Raw genomic sequence first — 26969 nt, forward strand, 5'->3', positions numbered from 1 at the left:
CACAATCTTGCAGTCTCATTGACTCCGTCTCCTCTTAATTTCTTGGCTGTGGTTACTGAAAAATTATGGATTACAATGCCTTTGGATCAGTTACCGGAAAATCAACGTCGTTGCACAACTTTCATGAATTTGGGTTTCAGGAATGTTTGTGTGTTTTGTATTAATAATCATGCAGTGGATTGTTTAGAGATTAAATCAAAAGAAAGCTATGCATTAGCGAAATCATGGCAATATTTTAATGGAGGTTGTGATGAATTTTTGTAGGACAAAGAGAATGACGGAGGAGAGAGGATCAACCAATCCTAATCAAGGGAGGAATCGTGTGACAAACATTCTTACCAAAGGAGCTCTCTCTCAACTTATTGATTTATTTATTTTTAATTCACGACCTATTAGTATTGTAGCAGAGATTTATAGGGGCTCTGTGGGTCTTGAGTCTAAGAGTGCATAGTTTTTCGTTTCCTTCTTGATTTGACATTCAAAAGAAAATTGTGTAATCCAGTCTTTGTTTTAGACCAATGCCAATTCTTGTAGTTTTTCTAGGAATGGGTTGGGAAAATACATGGAAGATACATATAAAGATGGGTAGAGTTAGGAATATGAGCGGATCCGGTCCTTAAGGGCCTAAGTCCTAAAGCCCGATTCTCTATTTTGAACTTCATTTCTCAAGCCCGACCCTTATGTGAAAGGCTCAGGGTCGGGCCCGTAAGCCCTTTTTCAAAAAAATAAAAATAATAAAAATAAAATTAAACATTATAAATTAATTAAAATATTCTGAAATTAAAAAAAATAAAATTCTCATAATTTTTTAAAAATTAAACAACACACATTTAAAAGTCTAGTAATAAAATTTAAATCTTGGTTAAAAAATAATTTATTTTTTATAAATACACAAACATAATAATTATAGAAAAATAAAAAATATCAGGAATTTTATACTATACACTGATATTTATTAAATTATATTAAATCAATTTTAGAATAAATTAAAATTAATAATAATATAATGTGTGTAGGATCAGGTGAGCAGGTCATTGCCTCATTGGCTTCAAACACATGTTCCACCAAAGAAAATAATAATAATAATAATAATATAACAGTGCTTGAAAGGCTACCCGAGCCCGAACTCTTTTTTACAGGGCTTATCAGAGCCAAGCCCTCAAGCCCGATTACTTTAAAAAAATTATTTTCAAAGCCCGAACCCTTATTTAAACAGGGCCTCCAAGTCCGACCCTCCAGACTTGACCCTTATTCCTGGCTCTAAAGATGAGATATATTTTTTATATGACAATGTCTATTCTAATGTAAATCTAGTTGTCAATATGCAATAAAACTTGTCATTACCAATTCGTATGTTATCAATTTCAATATCAATTAACTAGTTCATTTTGGAAAAAAAAATCCTTACAATGATAAACTTTTTCACTTGTCAATGAAATATGTTTCACTTGTTAATAGTCATTAGCTTGTAGTTAATGGCCATTGCACCTAACAAGTGAGTACTTGTCAATAGCCCTTCTCTTGTAGTCAACGACCATTGCACCTAGTAGTTAATAAATGAACACTTGTCTATGGGCAATATCTCACCTGTCAATAACATTTTTGCTATAGTCAATGGCCATTACCAATATGTCAATAAGATCTTGCTTATTTTTAAAGCAAATAATTGCACTTGATAAATGAGCATTTGTCGATGGTTAATGCTTCACTAATTAATAGCCTTTATCCTATAGTCAGATTGTCTTCTAAGTTACCCTTCACTAATAAATGAGCATTTGCCATCTAACTTATTCATTCTTAAATGAAATCATTGCATCTAATAAATAAGCAAATGTCAATGGCCAATACCTCACTTATCAATAACCTTTACTTTGTAATCAATAATTGCTATCAAGTTGTCAATAAAGTTATGTAATATTTATTTTTAAAGAAAATTATTGCACCTAATAAATGAACACTTATAAATAGCCAGTGCCTCACTTGTCAATAATCTTTTTTCTTGAAATCAATAGTCATCACCAAGTTGTCAATATAATATTTTGTATTTCTAGTTTAATATTAAATTTTGTAATCTAATAAATTATTACATATATTTTGTCAATAACTATTAGCCACTTGTCAGTCACTATTAACCATAAGTCAATATGTAAATACCATTCACAAATTCACAAATTCACAAATGTAACAACACATAAAAATGTTGGCTCAAAATGGACTAACTTGGAATTAGCATTCATGATATCATTTACAAAGTTAACTATACAAAATGTACTAACTATACAAAAGATCAATACATAATCATCAATCAAGTTCTATCTTAAAGTTAATGTTAGTCCTTTTTTAATTCCCTCTTCTTGCTTTCTTAGGATCCTATTAATGAGGACACAGCTTCACGCTCCTTCACATTGTTACAATGATTAAGTAGCCTCCATAAGCATTCACCCTTCTTCCTACACCACAAATCATTCTTAAAGTACATTAACCAGCCATAAAACAAAAGAACAAAGCCTGGAGCATGAATAATTAAATATAAAACCTTTAAGATACATGATTTACGTTATGCATAGTGAATGAAGTGTCAACCATGAAAACTAGAGGAGTCAAAATGAGAAATAAAATTAAACATGATATTTGGAGGACAATGCTATAATATCATGACCTACAGTTTTCATGACATTTGGCCTCGAGAGATATTCATTTAATCACCTGTTGTGCAACACCTGGCTTAGAAGATAATTGTAAGAAAATTAAAAATAATATAAGGAGTACAAGAATAGCGTTGCTTCCACTTTGCCCACACTCATTATTCTCCCTTGTCAATCGTTGTGGTGAGGTTCCTTTCATTTTGCCATCACCTCCTTAGTGCGCTTTCACTGTGCTCCTCCCTCCCCCAATGGGCAACTCTCTATTTTCTTAATCATTTATACTATCGTTCATCATCTGCTAAATAATTTTTTTACAAATATTACATCATCTCCCTTGAAGAGTCCCTTTTTGCACGCATTATTGGGTAGTGCTGGTGGAGTTTTAGAATATTAACCTTGCTTCTTTCCTGCTTGTGTATTTCATAAAGCAACATTCTCAATTTCCATGCCTCCTCATTTTGTGTATCACAAACAATAGTTACTGTAGAATTCGCCTCGTATATTTTCAATACATTGCACCCTCCCTCAACTAGAGTCTTTCTCTATTCTGTGTCGAGAATACTTGTAGTTGATCCACCTGCAAGACACTACAACTGAGTTATCAGATATGAAAATGAAAAGTATAAGATACTCTATTTTGGTTTTCCACTATTCTCATGTAGGTTGTTAAAAGATTTATTGTCATTCCGATTCATATTCAATGTAAGATAAAACAATTGGAAATAAATCAGGAGGTGGTCTTAATCATTAATTCTCTTTGGTATTTCAAGAATAAAAAACTCATTATCTACCACCATCTAGTCCACAACATAGTTTGCCTTACATATCATGGCTTCACATGTAGTAGAACATAATACTTCATTGACATGACTGTAAATGAAGACAACTGAAACAAGAAATGTTTGTTCAATATGAGAAATGATACAGGATGGGTTATTGAGGTTCTGGATTTCCAAACATGTAAGAGGTGCAGGAAATTGTCATCTCACGCCACAGTTGATTTTATTGGTAAAATCCTATTGATAAATGCGTTTGGTTAAATTTATAGGAGAAAGATGGTATAGATTGTTGTTGGAATTGAGATCAACACAGCTCTGGGTTCATCAGCAAGGAACAACTAGCATACCATATCTTCTTTATATTCAAATAATTCTACCAAGAAAGAGTCTGGTTAATTCCAACCTTAAAACCCTAGTTGATGGCAAAGTAAAGGGCTCTAAAAGCTTAGCGTGCTTTCTATATAGTTTGTCAAGAGACTCAATGGGAACCAATTTTTAAAATGACATATCTGAATCTACGAATTGGAATTTCTTGTTGCAGTGTGTGCGATCCACCAATCACTCAGTAAAGTGTGTGCTTTCCCATCGTACAACCCTTTCTCCCTCAACTGTGGCAAATCCAACGCTCAAACCCCACAAGCCATTCGAACTTGCCATCACCGTCACTGTCTGAATCCATCGTTGATCTGTGCGACTTATGAACCAAGACACACAAGACAAAGGAGATGAGACCGAGAGACAAGCAGTGGGTTTCGTGCATTGTGGATTTCATGGGTTATAATAGATACCTTGGTAATTCTATCTTCAAACTTATTCACCCTAAGTCGCTGGGACCTAACAGATATTTAGTGATTTTACAGGACCTTTGGGTATTTACAATGCTTCTGTGGGACTTCATGGTAATTTTACCAACATTTGTTTTACCATCTTCTCCACAAAAGATAGCATATCCACTTTTTCTTATATATGTTCATTGCAGATTTTTATCTACTCGTGTATGCCCACGTATCCAAGTCTATAACCTTACCAATTGTATCAATGTCAAAGTTTGATCAGGATATGGAAATCTTTTTCATTAGAAGATCTCAAAATTAACTTAAAATTAACCGTTTTTATTATTTTTTTTTTTTGGTTAAAGTACGAAGCACTTCATGTCCAATTTTGACCAAATGAGATGAAATGTCCGCCAACTTCGAACAATATTAAACTTAAAAAATCACACATGCAGCTAAAGCAGTTCATGTTCTAAAATTTTGAAGAGGCATTTTTAGGTAAATGTAGCACTGAGTCTAAGGAACTCCATGCACATCTGAAAATGTTTCAACATTTTGGGAATATGTATTCACATTCGGGTATTTAGCATGCTATATTTTAAGCTGTTTTGATGATGAAGGACATCAGTGTAATCATAAATCCTCGAAGTAGGTATGACAGATATAAATTATGTCTTCAAAAGTATTAATTAAACATAAATGAAATAAGTTAAACTTCTAACTATAACTGCAAAAGGTTCAAATGCAACTTCAATTTTTTCCCCATAAGACCATGTAACAGTCATTTGATTTGCTAATAAAATGAGAAAGGAAATTTAGTATTCATTCTTCTTTCAATTTACAAACAGCTACAGGCTTTTATAACCTTGTGGAGCATATACAATGAAGACACACATACCCTATGAATCTTATGGCAGTAACAAAAAGATGAAAAAATAATAATGAAAAACAATAGAGAAAAAATAATAATGAAAAACAATAGAGAAACTTCCAGACTGAAGTCTAGAAACTTTCAATTTCTCATTGACTGACTTGGATGAATTTGACTTTCCAATTGCTTAATAGTGCGTTTGGACTAATAGAGATTTGCATTTGGATTTGCTCCAAATCCCCCATTTGGATTTAGTCCAAATCCCTCATTTGCATTCACACAAAATTAAGAATTTGAATATTTCTTATTACAATTCTTTTTATAATTTCAAATTCCTTTTACACTCTATTTATTTTAAATTCTATTCACTTCAAACATCTTATTCTTTTCACTAGTAGCACTTTTATGACTTTCATATCTTTTTTCATCTTTCATTCTCATCTCGTGTCGAGATCATTCATAATTTTTCATTTTCATTTCAAATCTCAACTCATCTATCTTCTTCATTTGAAATTTTTGAAACTATCCAAACAAAGAAATTTAAATATATGAATTTTAAATGTGAGATCTAAAATTCAAATCTAAATCTATCAATCCAAATGCTATTTAAGTGTATTGAGAACCTGACATGGTAGAACTAAAAGCATTAGATTATTTAACAATTACATATAGAATTTTTAGATAGTCTGCGATGAATTTCTTCTTTGCAAATGGTTCATATATCCATGACTTTCTGGTATATTTGGTTCTATTAGTCTTTCAAAGAAAAGAACAACAAGAATATGAGGGAATTGTGGCCTAAAAACATCATCCCTACGTCTTCAAAGACATCTAAGAATGCTATAAGCTAATATAACCATGATATCTAGGAATCCTGGTAACCAGCTGGCCAATAAAGAAGAAGGAAAATAATCTTCTGAGCTTGTGTTGACATTCAACAACCTACCAAACAGACCTTGAGTACATTTCACTACCACTCAAGAAGTGTTTGTTCATATCAGAAGCTCCTAAAATAAAAAATTAATGTTGCAATTGAAGGACATTCAAATTGCTCCACTTACATGACTAAAACATCATCAGAACTCGATATATCATAATTTTAGACAAATGGCAACTAAGTGCTCTAGCTTTTAAGCAGAGTGGTTATATTGTAAGCTTGATTAGATGTTAACAGTGCTTGAAATGGCAATGCCAATTACCAATAGCAAGATCCAACTATACTTTGTAAAGGAAAATAAAAAACAACAATAACAACAAGCCTTTATCCCACTAGGTCGGCTACATGGATTGCAAGATGCCATTGTGCTCTATCATTTATCAAGCTTTTAGAAATATTATTAATTAAGAGATCACGTTCAACAACTTTCAAGAGTATTCTCTTAGACCTTTCTCTACCCCTCTTAATCGGACTCAGAATTATATGTTCCACTCTTCTCACCGGTGCCTCCCTTGGTCTTCTTTGTACATGCCCAAACCATCTCAACCGATTTTCTACCATATTTTCCTCAATAGGTGCTACCCTCACTTTTTCGCATACGTGCTCATTTCGAATTTTATCTTTATGTGTATGTCCGCACATCCATTGTAACATTCTCATCTCTGCTACTCCAACTTTATGCTCTTGCTGTCCCATTAGAGCCCAGCATTTACTACTATATAACATTGCCGGTCTGATAGCAGTGCGATAAAACTTTCCTTTAAGTTTATTAGGCACCTTACGATCGCAAATAACTCCTTTAGCTTTTCTCCAATTAAACCACCCAACTTGAATCCTATGTGAAATATCTCTACTGATTTCGCCATCATTTTGAATAATGGCTCCCAAATATCTAAACTTTTCCACTTGAGGTATAATTTGATCTCCCAATTTCACTTCCAAATTATTGTTGAATAGTCTCTTACCAAATTTACAATATAAATATTCCGTCTTACTCCTACTCAGATGGAAACCTTTCGACTCCAATGTCCTCCTCCATAACTCAAGTTTGTAATTAACCTCTTCTCTTGTCTCTGCTAAAAAAGAATAAAAAAGAATTACAAAGACCAGAGATTCAGGTACCACATACATCAGACATTGGGGGAAAAGGACTACACTGTACAAACCTTAAAACATGGTATGAGTAATGCAGCATAAAATAAGTGCTGGCGTTGAGATGTACGGATTTAATCATAGGTAATTGAATTCAAATTCAAATTGAAATAATTTGGCCAGTGGAGGACAAACGAACCTAAGAAAATCATATTGACCACCTTTATATATCACTTCAGCTGACAAAATGCAATAAACATGCATAAAGGAAAGGAAACCAAAAACAAAACATAACAGAATCACTCCCAAATCCAGATAATCGCAAACCAATAGCTACTTTTCCATTTGACACGCATGATCTCTCTCATCACATGACATATACAAAATAATAGGTATTTATCTTGCAATGCAAAAGTATGATCAATATCCCATACTCAACATCCACTGGAAGGCTCTGGATGCATTGAAGGCACACCACTGACTATCAAGTGGTTTCTGTTCATACACTGAGTGATACAAAACATTTAATGATGGCCTCATTCGAGGATTTCTTATCCTCAACAGTGTACTCTGCTGTCTCTAACAATTTCTATTTTTAACATGAGAGAAAAAAACTGTAAATGATAGCAAAAAAAAGAAAAGAAAAGTTGGCTTGTTTAGTGAAATAATAAATGGCATGAGGAACTACCCCCTGATTATTGGCTTTCATTTTTTATCCTTCTCCACTTTAATCCTTGTTGCTCGCTCCCTCTTTTCCAATCCCTTTCTCTAAATTCAAATGAAAAATTCTCCACTTCATCACTTACTTTTATCATTACAGCACCCAGCTGATACTACTTTAAACATTTGAAGAATCCAACAGCAATTTACTTGTTACCAATATTTTCCAATATTGTAAGAACCAAGACAAAACCTTGTGGTTACTTTTTTATGATTAGCAAAAATCATACAAGACTTGAAGCACAAGCATTCAGTCCCAATGCCCACATCATAACAAATGTTTAAAGCAATTAACACTTTACACATGCAGGGGGCAGATTATTCAATAAATTTATTATTTGGCTTGGAAGCTCCAGATCAGTAAAAATGAAGGGGTTAAGTCTCTTTCCATCAATGAACTCACTCATTTCCTCATGCAAAATGGAAAACATGGTTAAAAGAATGTCAAGCACATACTTCTTGTATAATATACAAGACTCACTGTATAGGATATACAAGACTCACTGTATAGGATATATGAGATGAGTGCAAGCAAATAAAAATTGTCAAGTTGCATCAGCAGTCTAAATAACATCTAATAATCCAAAATAAGTATATGTCTAACATGTAAAGCTCTTGATCAATCAGCAATAAATTGCGAACAGAGTTAAGATATACAGCTTACTTGTTCTAGTCTTTCCATTGAACAATCAGGCGTTCCAACAACAGCAAAATCTTCTTCATACCTTCACCATTTACACAACCAAAAGCATCATTCAGTTCCTTTGCTTCGTTTATCCGAGCCTGCTTCAGCAATCCGCGATATACGCACTCCTTCAAATCGCAATTAGGCACCATGTTGGCACCCACCATAGCCCTTAAAACCTTCAGACCCTCAAGAACGAGGCCATTTTTACAAATCCCATGAATGAAGATCCCGTAAATTTTCTCATCTGGCGAGCACGGGGAGTCAGGCCTCTCCATCCAATTAAACACTTTGAGGGCTTCTTTGTACTTGTACTTGTTAAAATACGAAGTGACGAGCATAATGATGATGGGTCTAATATATGGGTATGAAGTTGGAGTAAACTTAAGGCGCGTGAGAAGGGACATGGCGTGGGTCATATCAGGTTGGGAAGCAAGAGAATCGATGAAGACGGAGAGGGAAAGGGATTTGAGAGGCGGATTTGCTAAGAGGGCGGTGGTGGTGAGGTTAACAGCTGTGGCGAGTTGGCTTGAGTCGCAGAGGCGAGGAATGAGGAGGTTGATCTGTGTGAGTTCTTCATCTGCGAGAATGAGCTTTGTGGAATCGGACTGAAGAGGTGGTTCCTCTGAGGAAGAAAGAGAAGAATAGGAGGGTGTTGATGCGAGAGGTTTATGGAAGAGGGACCCGAAAATGATGACGGCTTTCGACGGAACACGGCGGAAATGAAGCCGCCGGAGTGAACTCATTTGGAATCACATGCCAAGGATCATCAGAGTTCCCAAGTAACAGAAAATGGGAAACGGACCCTCAGGGTTTCCGCCCTTCTCAGCGTCCCCGTGCGGTGAGAAATCCAAGTCGTTCAATTCATATCCCATGTGGCATGCCTTATCACATCATTTCATGTAAAATAATTTAATTTTAAAAAATAATTCTTTTCTACTTTTTTTTAATAAATTCTTTCATACTTTATTTTATCGCTTTAAATATATTTTTATGATAATAACATATATTAGTTTTTTTTTTTCAAAACTTATTTTAAAAAATTACTCTATAGATCTTTTTTAAAACGAATTTTTGTTAAACTACTCTAACATAAATATAAGTATTATAAGTTGACTTATTTAAATTCTAGCCCGATTGATTTAACAAAAATTGGATTTTTTTAAAATAAGTTTTAAAAATATAAAATAAAAAAATTAGTTTAAATTATTATCATAAAAAATATATCTAAAATGGTAAAATAAATTGTAAAAGAATTATTTTTAAAAATTAAATTATTTTAATATTGAATGATATGGCAAGGCATGTCACATTAGATATGAATTGAAGGCCTTCAATTTCTTGCCACTCTGGGCCAGTGAGAAGGGTGGAATCTTGAAAAATTTGGACCCATGAAATTGTCAGTGAGTCGAGTCCTATCACTATTATAATGAGTGAAAAGATTAAAAAAAATAAAAAGAGGAAAGTTTCTTTTTATTATATACCAATTTTTTTTTAAACATAAGAGACAAGCTCTAAGATTTCATTTTATTTTTAAATTAGAAGGGCAAACATTAAGGATTGAATTCATGAATCGTGACCTCTTACTCACCAGAAAAGCCTACATGCCATTAAGCTATAAGGATAGACATTTTTTAATTAGATTGGCAATAAAAATTATCTCCCGAAGTGTTAAGGTCAAAGATACACATTTTTCAAATTTCAATTAAATTAGTACACATACAATTTAATATTCAAAAACTCAATCAATTGTTTAACCCCTTGTCTGGTTTATATTCGAATGCTCAATCATATACTACCTCCCCCTTGTTTGGTTCAAAAAAAGAAAAGGGGAGGGGAGGCTATAAATATATTTTATTATGATTAAAATAATTTAATAAATTTTTGTTATTTCAACTTGCTCATAAAACAAGCTATATAATAAGACACCAAAAATTCCCACTAAATTATCATCATACAACCTCTAAAAAAAAAAAAAAAAACCTCTATAAGCATCATCTCTTCTATTGCTACCAAGATTGACTATAATGCTTATCATTGCTATTATAACCTCAGTTATTATTATTACTATTATCCTATATTCTAGTCAGGTTCTACTGTAACCTTCTTTATATTTTGTTGTTACTTTTTTTTCTCTAAAATTTTATGAATCTAATTTCTTAGGGCTTTTTAGGTAAGTTTTATAATTACTTTGTATGGATATTACTCATATAATGTGACTGATTTATCCATAAGAATCTCTATACAAATAAATCCACCATCCACTATCCTCTTATCGATTTACATAAACGGCAGTAAATTGAATATATATATATATATATATATATATTCAATTTACTTAATATATATTGTTAAACTAAGACAAATGCCATTCATCCTTCCTACCTTGCTAGTTAGAGGCTTTATTATGTAGGTTAGGCGTAGGTGCTAATTTTTAGTGAGAAACTCTATATTTGAGTATCAGATTCTATTTAGTAGTACTTGAAATCATTTCATCTTTTTTTAGAATGATACATTATCGGAATAATTATAAAAAATTAATTATTACAAGATTTATTAATAATTGAATTAAAACTATTAATAAGTTATCAACAGAGCTTGTGATAATTAATTTTTTTATTTGAAATTTCAACATAATTTTTTTATATTATATTTATGTAATTGTATAAGTACAAATGTTAAGTTACTTTTAAAAATAAAAACTAATTGCAATTAATTTATTTCTTAAAAAATGAAAATAAAATCCAAATACAATAGTAAGGGTGTTATAGTCTAGGAATTATAATTTTCCTTTCCTCCACTCATAAACCAAACAAGATGATATTAAAAATAAGAAAAAATTAATCTTTTAATCTTTCAACTTTTAAGTCACTTGTAACTCAGTCCCTCAACTATGACACACTGTGACTCAGTCCTTTAACTATAACTCTCCTATGACTCAATCCCTCAACTTTTAAATCACTTACAAATTAGTCTCTTAACTTTTGTTGATTTTTTTTTCATGTTAGCTTATATCTCACATTAATGAATAAAAAGAGGATATTTTAAAATAATATATGAGTATTTTTTTATCCTTCTTATTTGATTAAAAAAATTTAAAAAAATTAAAAATAAGGAACGAGTTATAGGTAAATTAAAAATTGAAGAACTGAGTTGCAGTATAGTTGAGGGATTAAATCGCAGTAAGTCATAATTAAAGAATTGAGTTACAAGTAAGTTAAAAGTTAAAGGACTAAAAGATTAATTTTTCCTAAAAATAAATTACATATAGGTCCCATGCAGCAAATTTATTTACAAAATAAGTTTTACAAAATTTAAAAATCACACCTAGATTCTTTGGGGCCTAAGTATGATTTAAAATTTGGATAAAAGAAAACTGTAATGCCCTTATTAAATATATATACATTATATTAGTTAAATAATTTATAACTAATTCATAAGTAATTTACAACTATAATTTTAATTTTTTATAATTATAACTTCAGATATTCAATAATTAAACTAATTAATTTAATTACTTAATTTATAAAATTATAATTGTAAAAAGTTAAAATTATAATTATAAATTACTAATGAAATAATTATAAATAATTAATGTTAAACTCTGTTCATAATACATGATTGTTTTACTATTTGATATGTAAAGTTACAATTTGTAAATTAATTATTTGATTAATGTAATATATGTTTAATATGGATATTATTATCTTTGCAACTTAATTTCAAATTACACTTAAATATTAAAGAATCTGACTGTAATTTTTAAATTTTAAGAAATTTATTTGTAAATAAATATACTTCATGAGACCTATACATAATTTTTTTTAATATTAAAATCTTTTCCCTCTTCTTTCCTCCCCTCTATTATTGAAATCAAAGAGTGGGTAAGTGAGGAGAGCACCTTTCATTCCGTCAATTTAAGTTGGTATTATTATAAACATTTTGTTTTTAAAGTTTATTTCTTATGTACATTTTTCTATCAAAACAGTACGTTTTGTTATGCAAAGATAAAATTACTTTAAAACACATGAATACACATCATAAACAAAAGTACATAAAAAATTTCAATACAGGAAACTATACTGATCTAAAAAATTTCATGGCATAAAGTGAAAAAACGGTAGTAATTTTTTATTACAATTGTCATGAAGTATGTAGGGTATTATATATTAGATTCATTTTAAAGACCCGGTCAAGTGCATTCTAAAGTACTAATAATGTTTCATTTTTTATAAAAATTGGGAAAGGCTTGGACATACCACTAAACCACTCTTTTTGGTCGCTAATCTTGTCATGCATATCCCTTTTCAATTGAGATCGCAAAACAAATCCCAAATCTTGTTCGGATACTAAAAAGTAATGAATTTAGAAAATGAGGGTAAAAGTATTTAAAAATTTATCAGTTAAGAACCTCCAATAACTTAAAGTAAAAAAAAATATGAGTATATATAAAATTATTTTTTTAACACATCTATGACTAAATCGTTAAAAGTCAATAACATTGATCATGAAGTTTTGAATATGAAATTTAACTGTTTGATCACAAATATATCTAAGTCCTAAACCTTTTAAAAAATAAGTGATCAAGAACTTCCAATTTGAAACTTGCTTTTGAAGTCAAATAACCACCAAAGTATATTTTCCCTGGAAATTTCTAAACAAACGTTTGCCATCATGTGATGTTCAAGCACATCATCATCTCCCAAGCAACAACTATTGTGCTCCTGTTTGTGACTCCCTTGAAACTTTAAACCATAAATTTGATGGCAGGTGACATATCAAGAGCAATTTGGTTTGGCTTCTTCTCACTTGATCAAAACACTACACTAGCGGCTCTGGTGATGTCTACCCCTGGCTTATAGAATTCATCATCACCCTCCACACCCTTTTGAAAGCCAGAAATGAGAGTATACATCAACGTCTGCAATATTCACTCCTTCCAAAATATTCAACTGAGCTGCTCAAGTCTAAAAAATTATAAACAACTCTTGCTTACTTGTCCCTGGATGTCCATTTCATTAAAAATATGACAAGAAAAAATGACAATTAAAGACCTTATAAGAACATCAATTGTAATTACAAGCCCTGAATTATTGAAATCTTAATAATAAACTATAGTCCTTACTTTTAATTAAAAAAATGTGAATAGTCAGTTTGAAAATTAACAAAATATACTTAGAAGTATTTGTAATATTAGTTGAGAAGTTATGAGAATCAATTGTAAATTGCGATTTTTAGCTGTCAATAACTAGATAAACTATTTGGAAAATCAATAAAATGTACTTGAAATTATTTGTAACATTAGTTGAGAATTTATGAGAATTAATTGTAAATCACAAGCCAATTATTACTTGTGATTTTTTTACTCTCAATAGACAGATAAATTGATTGGAAAATTTACAGAACGCACCTGAGATTTTTATAATGTCATTTGAAAATTTATGAGAGTCAATTGTGAATCACAAGCCAATTAGTTTTAATTTTTTGCTGTCAATATATAAATAAATTACTTAAAAAATAAAAAAAATTAGAAATATTTGTGATGTTAGTTAGAAATTTACAAAAATTAATTATGAGTCTCAAATCAATCAACAAAAGATACTTTCTTACAAACAAGTGTTATGATTTTCAATAATTTAAATTTTGCAATTATAATTAATATTTTTATGCAGTCTCTAATTGTTATTTTTCCAAATGACGATCTCGAAAGCTCATTTTCATTAAGGCATCAAAAGGTTCAAGCATCTCACAAGACTTCAAATTGACCATCAATGCCTCAATATCTTGAGATAGGCATTGGTAGATTATTGTGTTTTGCTTGCTTTTAAGTTGTCGAGGCCTCAGTTATATAAGGTTTTAAAAAAAAAAACAAACCAGAGAGAGCCTCATTTATATCAGATCTTAGTCTGTATATGCTGTTTCCTTCCACCCAAATATAATGCTTTTCGAAGTATTACATAGTTGGAAATAAAGCAATTAAAAAATGATATAATAGAAATAATAATTTTGAATGTATAATAGATGTTCATAAAATCACTTTCTCAAAAGGATACAAAAAGAGGCCCAAGAGTGCGATGGAACATTATCATCATAGTTGTTGCTCATGATGTTGTGTACATGTAAACATATGTATATAATTTGTAGGCGTAATGCATTCTATAACTCAGACATACATTTACATCTCAACATTTCTATTTACATTCTATGAAAAGGTCCTATGAACCAACAAGTGTTGGTTCTAATGGGAAGAACCATAGCCAGTTAAACACAGTTTTAGGTTTGAGTATATATGGATGCAGAAAATGTCTTTAAGAGAGCTACTTCCAATTAGGCTCAATAATGCTTGAATTTGACTCAGTCAAATAAAAAAATCCTATAAAGGAAAAAAAATCTGCATTCTATAGTTCCCGTGATTATAAAGCAGTATTTTTTTTTTTTTTTAAGGAAGCACCATCTTCAATAGTTCTAAATGTTTCTGGCAATATAATGCTCCGTACAATTCAAGTTTCACTTGGATTCTTCAGTAAAAATGGATTCGTGTGGCTGTTTTTTCTACAGGATTGGCGGGCATCATAAGTAGAGATTGTTTTCCATGAAGCAATCTAGAAGAGATGAACATCTTATACTGAGGATTGTCGCAGAGGTTGAGCTTCGTTTTGAACTTCGTTACTCTGCTGGTCTAGTGGCATGTATTGTGACATAATTGCCATGATCTCCGAGTCCATGTAAGACTACAAAGAAATAAGTTCAAGAACATCAGTTAAAAGCACATTAACTTCAGTTTTTTAATTATGTAAATGGGCAATTTCAGTTAGCATACCCTGAGCCTGTATTTGTAGAATATATAACCAGCTATGCCAGCACCTAAAACAACTGCCAGGAGCAAGAACACAAGGAACCGTCCAAATCTTGATCCACTTCTTTCTGCATAAAAGCAAGTAAAATGCTAATCATGCATCTGGATCTGGCTTACAAAGCTTACTTTCTCCATCCTATAGTAGTTATTTGGAATTTAAAAGTTTCACTAATCAGTCTTGAGTTCAATTGAAGTTTTAACTTTTCTATCTGGACATAAAATTGCAATCGCAATGAAAATAAATGATATTTTGAGACTTTAGAGTAGATGCAAATTGGTTTTAGCATGTATAGGAAGACATAATGATCATAAATGCAAAGTTCAATTTCACTTTTACTCTAATTTGATCAATAAAGAAATTCAGTCCTCACAAAATCGTTTCCTTCTACTTCAGAACAAAAACTATTAAACATCTGTCTATCAATTTACCCTTGTTTAAGAATTGTCAATTATCTCTTTAATAAATATTTGAACTCTGTTAATCTAATAAATAGAGGGACCGCATTGCCCTAATCAAAACTAGAGCAACTAAATTGCAAGAAAACCGATTGCTTTGATGAATAAACTAAACATAAATGTAATTTAGTTTATTGAAAAATTAAGTGATTTGCCGCATCCTTTTTAAAGCTTTCGTGCATTCACACAAGAGGTAGCAATCAAAGTCTCTGTTGCAATGGCTTTTCTGTAGAGTACTTATTGAATTATTTTGTTTGTAGATTTATACAACGGACCACGTGGCCATTATAATGGATTCTCCAATTAAAAACAGGGATCTATGTTATATAATTCATTATCAACCAGACAATCACTACCCATGAAATATGCAGAAAAATGATGCGAAGAAAAAGCAGAAAGTACATTTTAGGGAGAACGACAAAAAGGTCCCAAAAGAATTAATTAATTCAAGTTAGATCTCAAGTGTTAAATTTCAGAAATTTACAATTCAATCTTTCAAGTTTACAACTCCATTGTGATAAATTTGCAACTTTTATTTCAAATTTAAACAGGAAAAATAATTTTTTTTATTTTTCAATCATGTTAAAATTTAAAAAACAAATTGCAAACTCATTACAACGCAATTGTAAAATTAAAAGATTAAGTTGCAAATTTTTAGAATTTAACACTTGAGACCTAACTTGAATTAATTAATCCTTTTGGGATCTCTTTGTCATTCTCCCTACATTTTATCCCTTGTAGTGCCTAATTACAATTTTAATACATCAATTTAATTTGGAGTAAAGCACTTTCTTTCAATCTATGAAGGTGTTTTATGTTCTTTAAAAGAATAATGAGATGTTTATTGTTTTACATTTTTTAAAAACTGATATACTAGAGTTTTAATCAAACCTTTGTTCAGATGGTATAATATATTTTTCCAGAAGAAGAACCTAAATTACCATTGGATTATCAAAGGCTCCTAAAGATTTAGATTGAAATTAAGGTTATTTTGTCACTTGATTGTATGCGATTCAGCTGATTTCTCAAACCAGAATTTATTAATAGATTTCCAGTATCTTACCAATACAAACATCTCGTTCTTTTATGTACACAAGATCTCGCTTGCACTTGCAATCATAACCGCCCCACGTGTTTTTGCAGCTGCAACCATCACATTGACATGCACTTCGTTCTTTGCATTCATCAATATCTGCATCAAAAATTTCAGAATGTTATAGTCAATAATGTATCATATAAAGAAGACATGAGACTTTCTTGATTTGCCACAAGGGAACACAAGATTACCTTCACATTTTTTGCCATCCCCATGAAAGCCAATCGGGCAATGACAACCTTCTATTTTGTATTCCTGTATATAGAAAGGGAATTCAGATAGCCATGTCTAGTCAATAGAAAGTTTTTACCAAAAATTAATGTGCCAATACCCACGGTCTGAAATACCCACTTTATGTAATTTACATTGAAGACACCTAAGAATTTCTCAAGGAAAAACATAAACTGAAGACTAAAAAATATAGTACTGAACTGAGCAAGCTGAGTGAGTTATTTCATTTCTAGTCTGTGACCAGCAGCCTCCATTATTTATTGAACACCTTAAAGGTCCATAAGCTGTCAATAAAGGCAAAGAGTAGCCATTTAAGCAGCAACATCATGAAAAGAGAAGTTAAAGTAGTAAATGAATAAATAAATGTTCCACTTCATCCCACTGTGGAATATGTGATTGATGACATATTTGGATACTTTATTCAATCTTACATTATACATGCACAAAAAGTTGAGAGGCACAAGGAAATTCATATTCATAAGTTTTCTGAAAAATAGAGATCCAATTCATATTTAAGAATGACAGTAAAGAGACTCCATATTGCTGTTGATTCACATTGAATCAAAATTCTTAGTCAACACGCATTTGTAAATGAATTTCTAGTACAGCATGAACTAAATTTTTTTAAAATATCCACATGAAAAGTCATAGAGGAAGCATGTTAAGTAGACATGTGATTAAATCATTCAAGGTAGGTTACCTTTATTTATCTCATCTTTGAGCATTGTAAATCACTAATGTAATAAAATTACATGAGTTGGAAAATCGCACTTCTCATATGACAAAAGGCGTACCTTCACAAGATGTATAACCATCACCCCTAAAATGAACACCTTTTACAACGGGGCATTCACAAACTCTTCCCCTGAAGGTATCCTAACAACATTCAGGTTTCACCATCAATTTGCAGTCAATTATAAGCGGACATTTAAATATCATTATATCTAGAAAATCATGCTTGAACGATATAGATACTGATCAAGGAAGGAAAATGTGTACTTGATAACATTTATCCATACCTTGCAAGCAGTTACATTTGCATATTTGTCCTCCCAACATCCTCCATTCCTTTCAAGACACTCATTAGTCTCAAGATCTGATAAATACAAAGGCAAAATGAAAAAAAAAATAATAATAATAATACTATCAGGATATCATATTGGGATCCTCTAAATTTTAGAGACATGTACGTGATAAATTTTCAACAGAAAAGCGAACTCAAACATGCAGAACCTATCACTTAATCAGTGGATCCAACTTATTTCTTTGATGTGGTGGGTTCCAAATCAAGTATTCCTCTCCAAAATTTATGGTGTAAATTTCCCTCTAACTTTAGGGAGTCCAAAATCAAGAATGTGACAATAGATGTTCAGATTGGCAGAACCCTGAACCTTTACAGTTTAGAAAAAGAAACAGTAAGCATACGAACCTCCAGTTAAACAGACTGCAGGCTCAGTAGTCTCTTTAAATCCTGCACATACAGCCTTCAGGACAGCTACTCTCTCCAATTTTCCTTTAAACACATCAAGCTGAAACTTCAGAAATCTGATACATGTTAAATTGTTCTGAAAAGGATAGTTAGAAGAAGTAAAAGAAATACTCACTGCATTAGAAAATGTTATAGATGAAAATTCAACTGAATGAAACAAAAAACACGAAAGAAAAACAATCGGACATTGACCCCAAAAAAAAAAAAAAACGGAAGATGGTTTTACAAATGGAACATTCAAATTTGGTCAAACCACATTTTGCCTGCTAAACTAAGGCTTATGTGAAAAGCACCTCTTAAACTTTGGATTTTAGAATAGAATAAACATGCTTAATCCAAGTTAAACTAATTGCAAGAAGATACTTCCTGACTTCAACAATCTCGGTGGATCAATTTATTGGGATGAAAATGCAAACATAAGATGCCTTGAGAGGTTCATATGGTCTCTTGCAGTTAATCATAACTTGGATCAAACATTTTTATTTTAGCCTAGAGTTAATTTCTTTTCTTTTTTTGGAATAAAGCGTTACTTCGTCCCATTTCAAAGTTCACGCATCAATATTGGGGGTGGGATTCAGTTCAGGGTTAAAACATAGCTTCCTTATTAGTTACTAAATCAAGAATGGGTGAAAAAAGACACAAACAAAACTTAAGGCAACGCCTAATAATCGAAACATAAACTTCATTGAGCCTGTAAACAAATTCATTAATGACATATAAGATTGAAATATTTTCAGACATATCACCAGAATGTGTTCCACGGTGAAATTTATCTAAAATGGAGACAAGAGTAGCACGATGTAAAGAGGAAGAGTGTGCCTTTTCCACTGCCTTGGTAGTGAAACACAAGAAAGCAACACGGGCAAATAAATCGTGGATGAAGAATTCCATATCTTTTTCCCCTTCTGATAAACCCTCAACTCATCAATATAATATCAGTTTCTAAATTTTGATTGTAGAGAACCAAATTTGTTGATAAAAAATTCACTAGTATTCTGTACAAAGAGCCTTGAAAATAGCAAAATTAAAGAGCAACAAGTTTAAACAGAACACATCCAAGCACTTCAGCTTAATGTTAATTGATTTATGGTTTAAGCAGCAAACCTCGATATTGGACATCATTTATAACCAATGTTGGCAAGATGGTGACATCACCACGAGGTCCTCGCCCAATCTGAATATCACTCATAACAAAGCAAAAGGTAGAGAAGTCTTATACTGCTTAGTTAATACTTAATAATTGTATGGATCCAAGCTGATATAGAAGTGAATATGCTTATGTGACCTGGAGTTGTTGCTCTATCTTTAGCACTTCATTATCCACATCAGCCTCAGGATCGCCCATACATTTCTGAATTTTCTCGACTGGTAGATCTGTGGTAATAATAGCATTAAACTTAGTAAAATAGAAAACTGAAGAATCTTGATCACAGCTGTACAACAACAAAGTGCTAAGGAAAAATATCTGCAATAGGATGAATTAACGTGAGGAAATTCTACTAATGGGCACAGAAAGGGAGATGCCAACCTCAGCCATTCGACCTACAACCTTAGAATTATTTTCTCAAAAAAAAAAAAAAAGTACACGAACACTTGGACAGAAATCCTAGTCTCAATGAAATAATAAGAAAACAAATCCAAATCCTATTGAGATGTAACTGGAATAATTATATTTCCATTATGACTCCAATAATCATCTCAATAGATCACAAATCTCAAAAGAAAACAATATGTACAAGAATAAAATGAACTAGGATTCTGTCCGTTGATCCATGCATCTTGATAGTTAATAAAATCTTTAAATCATTTCATTGGTCTTTATAACGCTAATTAACTTTCAGGTTGGTTCCTATGTTAAAATTTCTTATTAGGTACCAACATTTTTGTATCACTACCCCTCATTAAACCTCCATTAGTAGTTCATTCAATTCCACGACCAGTGAGATGTCATATTAACACTTAAGATACACTTTGTTCATGTCAATTTACCCCAAGCTACACATTAATTGAGTATATATCTCCCTGTATCATTTACTTATAGACCTTTAGTTGGTATGAGTAATGCATATTCACAGTCCTAAAACGATGTTACACCAGCATATATAATTCAAGGGACGTGATAGAATTTAATAACAAGGACCAAAATTAATACACACGCATGTATATAACATTAGGTATTTAACATTGGACTTAAATTCTCTGAAGTTGAGATTCATAAATTTCTGTGAAGTTTTTTTAAGTATTTCTGCTCATTTTATTTATTTTTATAAAACAAAAAATCTTCTCTCTCTTATTTAGAAAGACAAATTTTATGAAATTTGCGGATTCCCACCTTCAATGGATCCACTCCCCATAGCACTTATAATCTTTGAAACTATATAGGGTAACAGGGTCTAATAAGTTCAAGATTACATGTCCCAAAACAAACTAGCACTTACCTAATGATTTCATGACGTCCTCAGCACACTGTTTACTGTATCTCTTCTCTTTCATAGAACATCTGATATGAAAATCTGCCACGAAGTCCCACCATACCCAGGACCGATTGCTCTCATTGGCAACCCTATGAACACAGAGTTGCCTCAAATTCTCATACACCACATCTTTTCCTTGATAACCCTCTCCAAAATCCTTTTCTGGATCGGGCGCGCAATACCTGCCATGGTTTATGCACTGCGACTTGCACTGACTGCTCTGAACAAAAGCCGACGGACAATACCAAGTTATATAGTGAGGAGAGAACAATGTGTAGCCTCCCCTCTCAAGAATCTGCGCATGACCCTTGAAATTCTTGACGAAATTCATCTGTTCATCACATCGGGCCCCACACTCGTCGTTGCTGTTCGTCCAGAATTCATACTCCACTCTGTTATCCGGGTGAGGCACTGATTCTCTCCAATCGAGCCTTACAAGAACGTCGTCCTCATTTTTGAGAGCTTCCTTCAAAGAATCGCCGAAGGATTTCTCGATAAGAGCGGAGGGAATGCTGATTTTCTCTATGTAGCCATCGGCATCGGAACTCTCCTCGGGGGAATCCATGGTGATCAGAGGCTCGTCGATGCTGTCTGCGACTAGAACTGCGGCGGCTCCGGCGAGTTGAGCGTGCCATACCTTCAACGCAAAAAAACACTCTGCAAGAACAAATGATTTGGATTTGTGTTAGAATAAGCAGGTCGTTGCATCGAGATCATCAAGGTTTAATTTGGAAATTTGTATCAATTTGGATCATTTCCTCCACCACTCTCTTGTGCATCAATCCATTCAACAACCGAAAGAGAATTACAAACGCAGGGGGAATTTATATGTTTGCATGAAATACATGTTATCCATATAATTTTAATTTTAAATAGTGATTATTTTAGAGTCACATGAAACTGGCTTCATTCGAAGGATCTAATAATTAGCCAAAAGGGTAGGTCGATTAAAATGTATAAAAAAATATTTATAGTTTAGTTAGTACAAAGAAATGACCAGAAACATAAAAGTAAAAATATTTCTGTTTAAAAATTTGAAAAAAATATCAAACAAAAAAAGAATGGAGATTTGGAGTGCCGGGACGAAAATTATGCATGTTCCCTAACTATTCCTGTCTTTAAATTAATTTGAAAAACAATCATTTCAACACTTTCATTCTTACAAATAGTGTTGATAATTCAAATACAGCTTAATGAACTAACTCAAACTTGTCTATCTAAGGTCGAGCTTAAAAAATATATATATTCTTTACATTCGAGCCTATTCAAATCAAATTCAATTGAGTTATGGCTTAATCCGAATGCTCGAATAAAAAATTTATATTTTTAAAAAATATATAAAACATAATGAGTATAAATTTTAGATTATTTTATACTAAAATATCATATATTTGAGTCCTATATATCATTTAAGTATTCAAAAAATATATTTTATATCTTTTATAAAATAAAATAACTAATTCCAAAGTAAAAAATTTAATTAAAAATATTTTTAAAAATAAAATTTGAATATTCGAGCCACTCGAAGTTAGAAAAATTTTATGTTGGGCTTGGCTATTCAAGCTTTCTAAGAAGTCAAGCTTATTTAGGTTCGAGTCGAGCTTAAGTTTGTCCAAATTCCCACCGTTACTTACAAGTGCCTATACATACATAACTTTTTAGGCTTAAATTTTCTAAAGTTAAAAGGAAAAATAACAATAAATTTCTCAAATTATATAAATGACAATCTGATTTCTCAAAATATCATACTTCTGCTAAAATTTTAAGGGATTTCGATATTAATAAATTTTAAAGTGAAAAACCATTTTGCCTTTGTTAAAAATAACAAGTTCACCAATCACAACTTTTGCTTCAAGAATAACAACTTTTATTTTGTAAATCATAAGAGTTAAATAAAAAATTATAACTTATTAAGTGTAATGTTTATTATTAAAAAAAAGTTTTTAAAATGACAAACCCTTATCACAATTTTTGTTTAAGGAATAATAATTTTTATTTAAAGAATTACAAGAATTAAATAAAAAATTATAACTTATCAATAAAAGTAAAATAATTTTTTTAATTTAAAATTTATTAACATAAAAATTTATAGAAACTTGAATGGAATTGTGACATTTCAAGGAATCATATTATCATTTATATAATTTAAAAAGATTTTATTGTCATTTTTTCAAGTTAAAATTCATGAATTTTTGTAAAGGTTTTTTTATTTTTTTCATTTTATTATATTTTATAAAGTATAAAATATTTTCTCTCTTTTTAAAAAAATTATTAAATTTATTGATTCTTAATTTTAAAGGATATATTCCTTAATAATTTTTTTTAATGGGTATAGTTGTGTTTTCAACTTCTCATGATGAAAACAATCCATTTTATTTGAAGGTAACATTTTTTTTTAGTAAGAATTCAAAATGTTATGCTGCCTCCCTCCGTTCTAAATTATGAGTATCTTTTAACAATTAATAGGTCCACCAATAAAATTATTATTCTCACCAAAATATATATGATTTTCTCCTTTTATTCTTAATTTAAATTTATAATGAGTGAGATGAAGGTCATAAATTCACAAACCTTAATAAATATGAAAGAAAAAATGAATTTTTTTTTTTACAAATACGAAGTTACTTTTTTGTATTAAAATTAATTAAAAAATATTTACTCATTTCGTTAAAAATGTAGGGTATTTTTTGAGATGTTAAATATTAAAAAATGTAATATATTTTTAGTATTTTAAAATATAATCATTGTATTTTTTTTAAAAGTGTCCCTGTAAATAAATTAATTTATATTTATTTTAGAGTAAAACATTCTATTAAATAAAGATAACTATAAAAAATGCTGTTAATTTAAAAACAAAATATTTTATTAAATATGACTAACTATAAAAATAGTATTAATTTAAAAATAAATAACTACTTTAATAAAAGAGGGATTTGATTAAAAATGTTTTTCTTTTCTTAGAATGAAGGAATTAAGGGTTGTTTGGTATGCTTGAATTGAGGGGGATGGAAATGGGATTGACGGTGGAAATAAAATTTTGGCTTGTTTGGTATAATATAAATTATTATTTTTTTGAGTAAAGATATAAATTAATTCTATATGAAAGCCATTTCCACAAAAAAGATGGAATTGATTTCCATCATAATATTTCAATTTTAGATTTCCATCAACATGGCAACCTGTTTCACGCTTCAGACTTTCAGTCAACAAATCAAGTAAATAAAAAAAAAAAAATAGTTCAGCTGTCGTCAGTCGGTAACAAAATAAAATAAACCCACACATCTTAAATTTCAGCCCAACCAAAAAAGCGACTTCAGGAATTAAGTTTTGACTTTTTAGCATCCATCAAAAACCAAAACAAAGCCACGAAAAGAAGACAAGGTCAGAAAAAGAGCCACAGAGAACCAGATAACCCACCATATTAGAACCCACTCTGTTTTCTCAAGAAGTAGTGTTCTTTATGCTCGATGCTCTGCAATTGGGATTCCAGTGATCCTAACACTAGTTTAGTTTCATTCATCAGCGGATTCGCACAGAAAGGAAGCTTCATATCCAATCAGACCACAAGAGAATCATTCTCACACACACACACACACACACACAGAGTTTGAAGCAGAGTTTGAAAACAAAAAAACAGAGCATCGAAAACAGATGAGAAAACAGACAAGTATATTTATTGTTTACCTCCACGATCAAGAAGGAGAATAGTGGGGCGAAAGGTCTGAGATTTGTAGGGCTTGTGACCAGGGAAGGGTTGGCAGGCATAGGAGTGTTGAAGATCAGGGGAGATAAGAGAGCCAACGATGAAACCTCCATAGTCAGGAACTCCGAAGTTGCCAATGGCTCCGTCATGCTTGGACCTCAGCTTGTGAGGTGAGAGAACACTGATACTGTTCTTCTCCACCACAAATCGAGCATCAACAGTACAAGCCCATAATAATAACAACAACACAGACATGATTTGAAGAATACCACTCATGTTGTTTGATTTAGCTGCGTGATTGTGAATGGTTTGAGAGAAAGCAGAACAAGGAGGAACCAGAGGAGGAGTGGAAAGTAAAGGCTTGAGAGAGAGAGAGAGAGAGGGTTTGGTGGGTTGTAGAAGGTGAGGAGGTTTGAATTTCTTTATCAAGGCTGTGACGTAAAGGGAAGCTTAACGACATGCCAAGGCAAGGCAAACGGGAAGGTGATCACTTTCACTACACAAGTTCATGACTCTGCCTTGGTGGGTAGTTGTCCCTCCATTTTATTTTTTCACTTTTCATTTTTATTTTTTGGTTGGGAGAGGAAAAATTTTGGCACCGTTTAGTTGAATCATTTTATTTATTTTATTTTAATTAAGTTCTTATAATTTAATTAATTAAATATGTTAATCCTTGATTGTTAGTACTTTTTTAATTTTTATTTTTTAAAAAATAAAATTAATAAATGATTATTAAAACATTATATAATTTTAGAAGCAACTATATAATTTTTGTAATTCAAAGTTTATATAGTTGGGTTATGTTTTCTAAATAACTTTCATACATATAGAATTTTCATAAAAAGTTAATAAAAATATAAATATTATATTAAATAAGATCTTTTTTTGCTAAAAGTATTGTACGAAATTTTCTATAAATTTTAAATTTTTTTATTTTAAAAATTCAATCAATCATTAATAATTTTAAACTTTAAGGATTAACATATTTAATTAATTAAAATATAAGAGCTTGATTAAAACAAAATAAATTACATACACCTAATTTAAAATTAAGGAACGGTAAAAAGATCTGCAGAGTAATCTTCCCATAAATTATTACTAGTGGTTTAAAAATAAATTTTTCCATCCTTTATTTAACACTCCTCCATAACAATTTATAAGATATTTTTTTGATGAAGTTGCATATATTAATAAAGTTCATTAAATATAATTTATAGTCTTAATTTTTTATAAATTTTTAAAAATACCCTTCATTAATAAAATAGTAGAAAAAATTTCTTTAATGACTAAAATAATGAGGATAATATTAGAATAATCATCATTAATAAAAAATATTTTATATTTCTAAACACCAAATCATTTAAAAATATACCTTATAAAATGAGACGGAAGAAATATCATTTATTTTGAAAGTCTTGTGTCTATTTTTCATCAATGAAATAGGATCTTTGAGGGGGGAAAATAACTATGTGTTGCTATTTTTTAGCCATAAAATTTAATTACTAAACTTAATTTGAATTATCTAAATTTTATTTTTTCTTATTTTTAATAAATAGTATTATATAATAAATTTAAATCATTCAAATCAAATTTCAACCCTAATCTAAATCATCAATAATCAATCAATCATTATATAAATTTTGGAGAAAGCCCATAACTTACAAATATTAATAAGATATGAGAGATGTAACTTGTCTTAAACAAGTTGCTTTTTGTATTAGTTTTTAGAATGTTTATTTTATTAATAATTGTAATATGTTACATCATTTTTCTCATAACTGTGGGATTACACAAATCAACTTTTAATAAACAATTACACAACAAATAAATAAGCCGTTTAGGACACACATGCGCAATACAGAGATCAACATGCTACTAAATATCAACAGCAGCCCGGAGCATGAAACAATTGCAATTTAAGATGAAAAACCTCATCAATCACATAGGATGTAAAATATAATCTGAAATAGAATAAGTTATTGTTTATTTTTAAAAATGTGCCAAGACAAGGAATACTAACACCAACAAGTTTTTAAAATTTTAATTTTTGTGGAGATCACACACCACAAAATAACAAATTATTTTTTATGGTTTAAATTATTTACACAAGGTAATAAATTTAAAAATAATTGTATACAAGAAAATATGGGATGTTAGTTTAT

At 30.8% G+C, this 26969-nt stretch overlaps 2 protein-coding genes across 6 annotated transcripts; both read right to left on the reverse strand.

The window, feature by feature from the left end:
• Positions 1-2184: 2184 nt before the first annotated feature.
• LOC129306340 (pentatricopeptide repeat-containing protein At4g11690-like) lies at positions 2185-9351 on the reverse strand. 5 transcript variants are annotated; one of them, XR_008592200.1, is made up of 3 exons: positions 8482-9351; positions 3041-3222; positions 2185-2446 (listed from the first exon to the last, which is right to left on the reverse strand). XR_008592200.1 is itself a non-coding variant. In XM_054946885.1 (2 exons), the coding sequence occupies exon 1, from the start codon at positions 9246-9248 to the stop codon at positions 8487-8489; it is 762 nt and encodes a 253-aa protein (XP_054802860.1). In that variant the 5' UTR covers positions 9249-9351; the 3' UTR covers positions 2512-3222; positions 8482-8486. The 5 variants fall into 5 exon arrangements, 2 of the variants coding, with proteins under 2 accessions (XP_054802860.1, XP_054802859.1); XR_008592199.1 differs by having other exon boundaries at positions 2185-2450; XR_008592198.1 differs by lacking the exon at positions 2185-2446 and adding an exon at positions 6971-7078 and having other exon boundaries at positions 2512-3222.
• Positions 9352-14596: 5245 nt separating this feature from the next.
• Positions 14597-25200, reverse strand: LOC129307424 (vacuolar-sorting receptor 7-like). The gene is made up of 12 exons (XM_054948380.1): positions 24789-25200; positions 21069-21761; positions 19916-20004; positions 19735-19804; positions 18571-18654; positions 18161-18237; positions 17936-18017; positions 17343-17425; positions 17102-17165; positions 16878-17006; positions 15323-15426; positions 14597-15233 (listed from the first exon to the last, which is right to left on the reverse strand). Exons 1-12 carry the CDS (start codon positions 25081-25083, stop codon positions 15123-15125), a joined length of 1881 nt encoding a protein of 626 aa, XP_054804355.1. The 5' UTR covers positions 25084-25200; the 3' UTR covers positions 14597-15122.
• Between the last annotated feature and the right edge of the window lie 1769 nt (positions 25201-26969).

This window comes from Prosopis cineraria, unplaced genomic scaffold, assembly GCF_029017545.1.
Source record: "Prosopis cineraria cultivar Desert tree isolate PC_DT_omini unplaced genomic scaffold, ASM2901754v1 PC3, whole genome shotgun sequence".
NCBI classification, from domain to species: Eukaryota; Viridiplantae; Streptophyta; class Magnoliopsida; order Fabales; family Fabaceae; genus Prosopis; species Prosopis cineraria.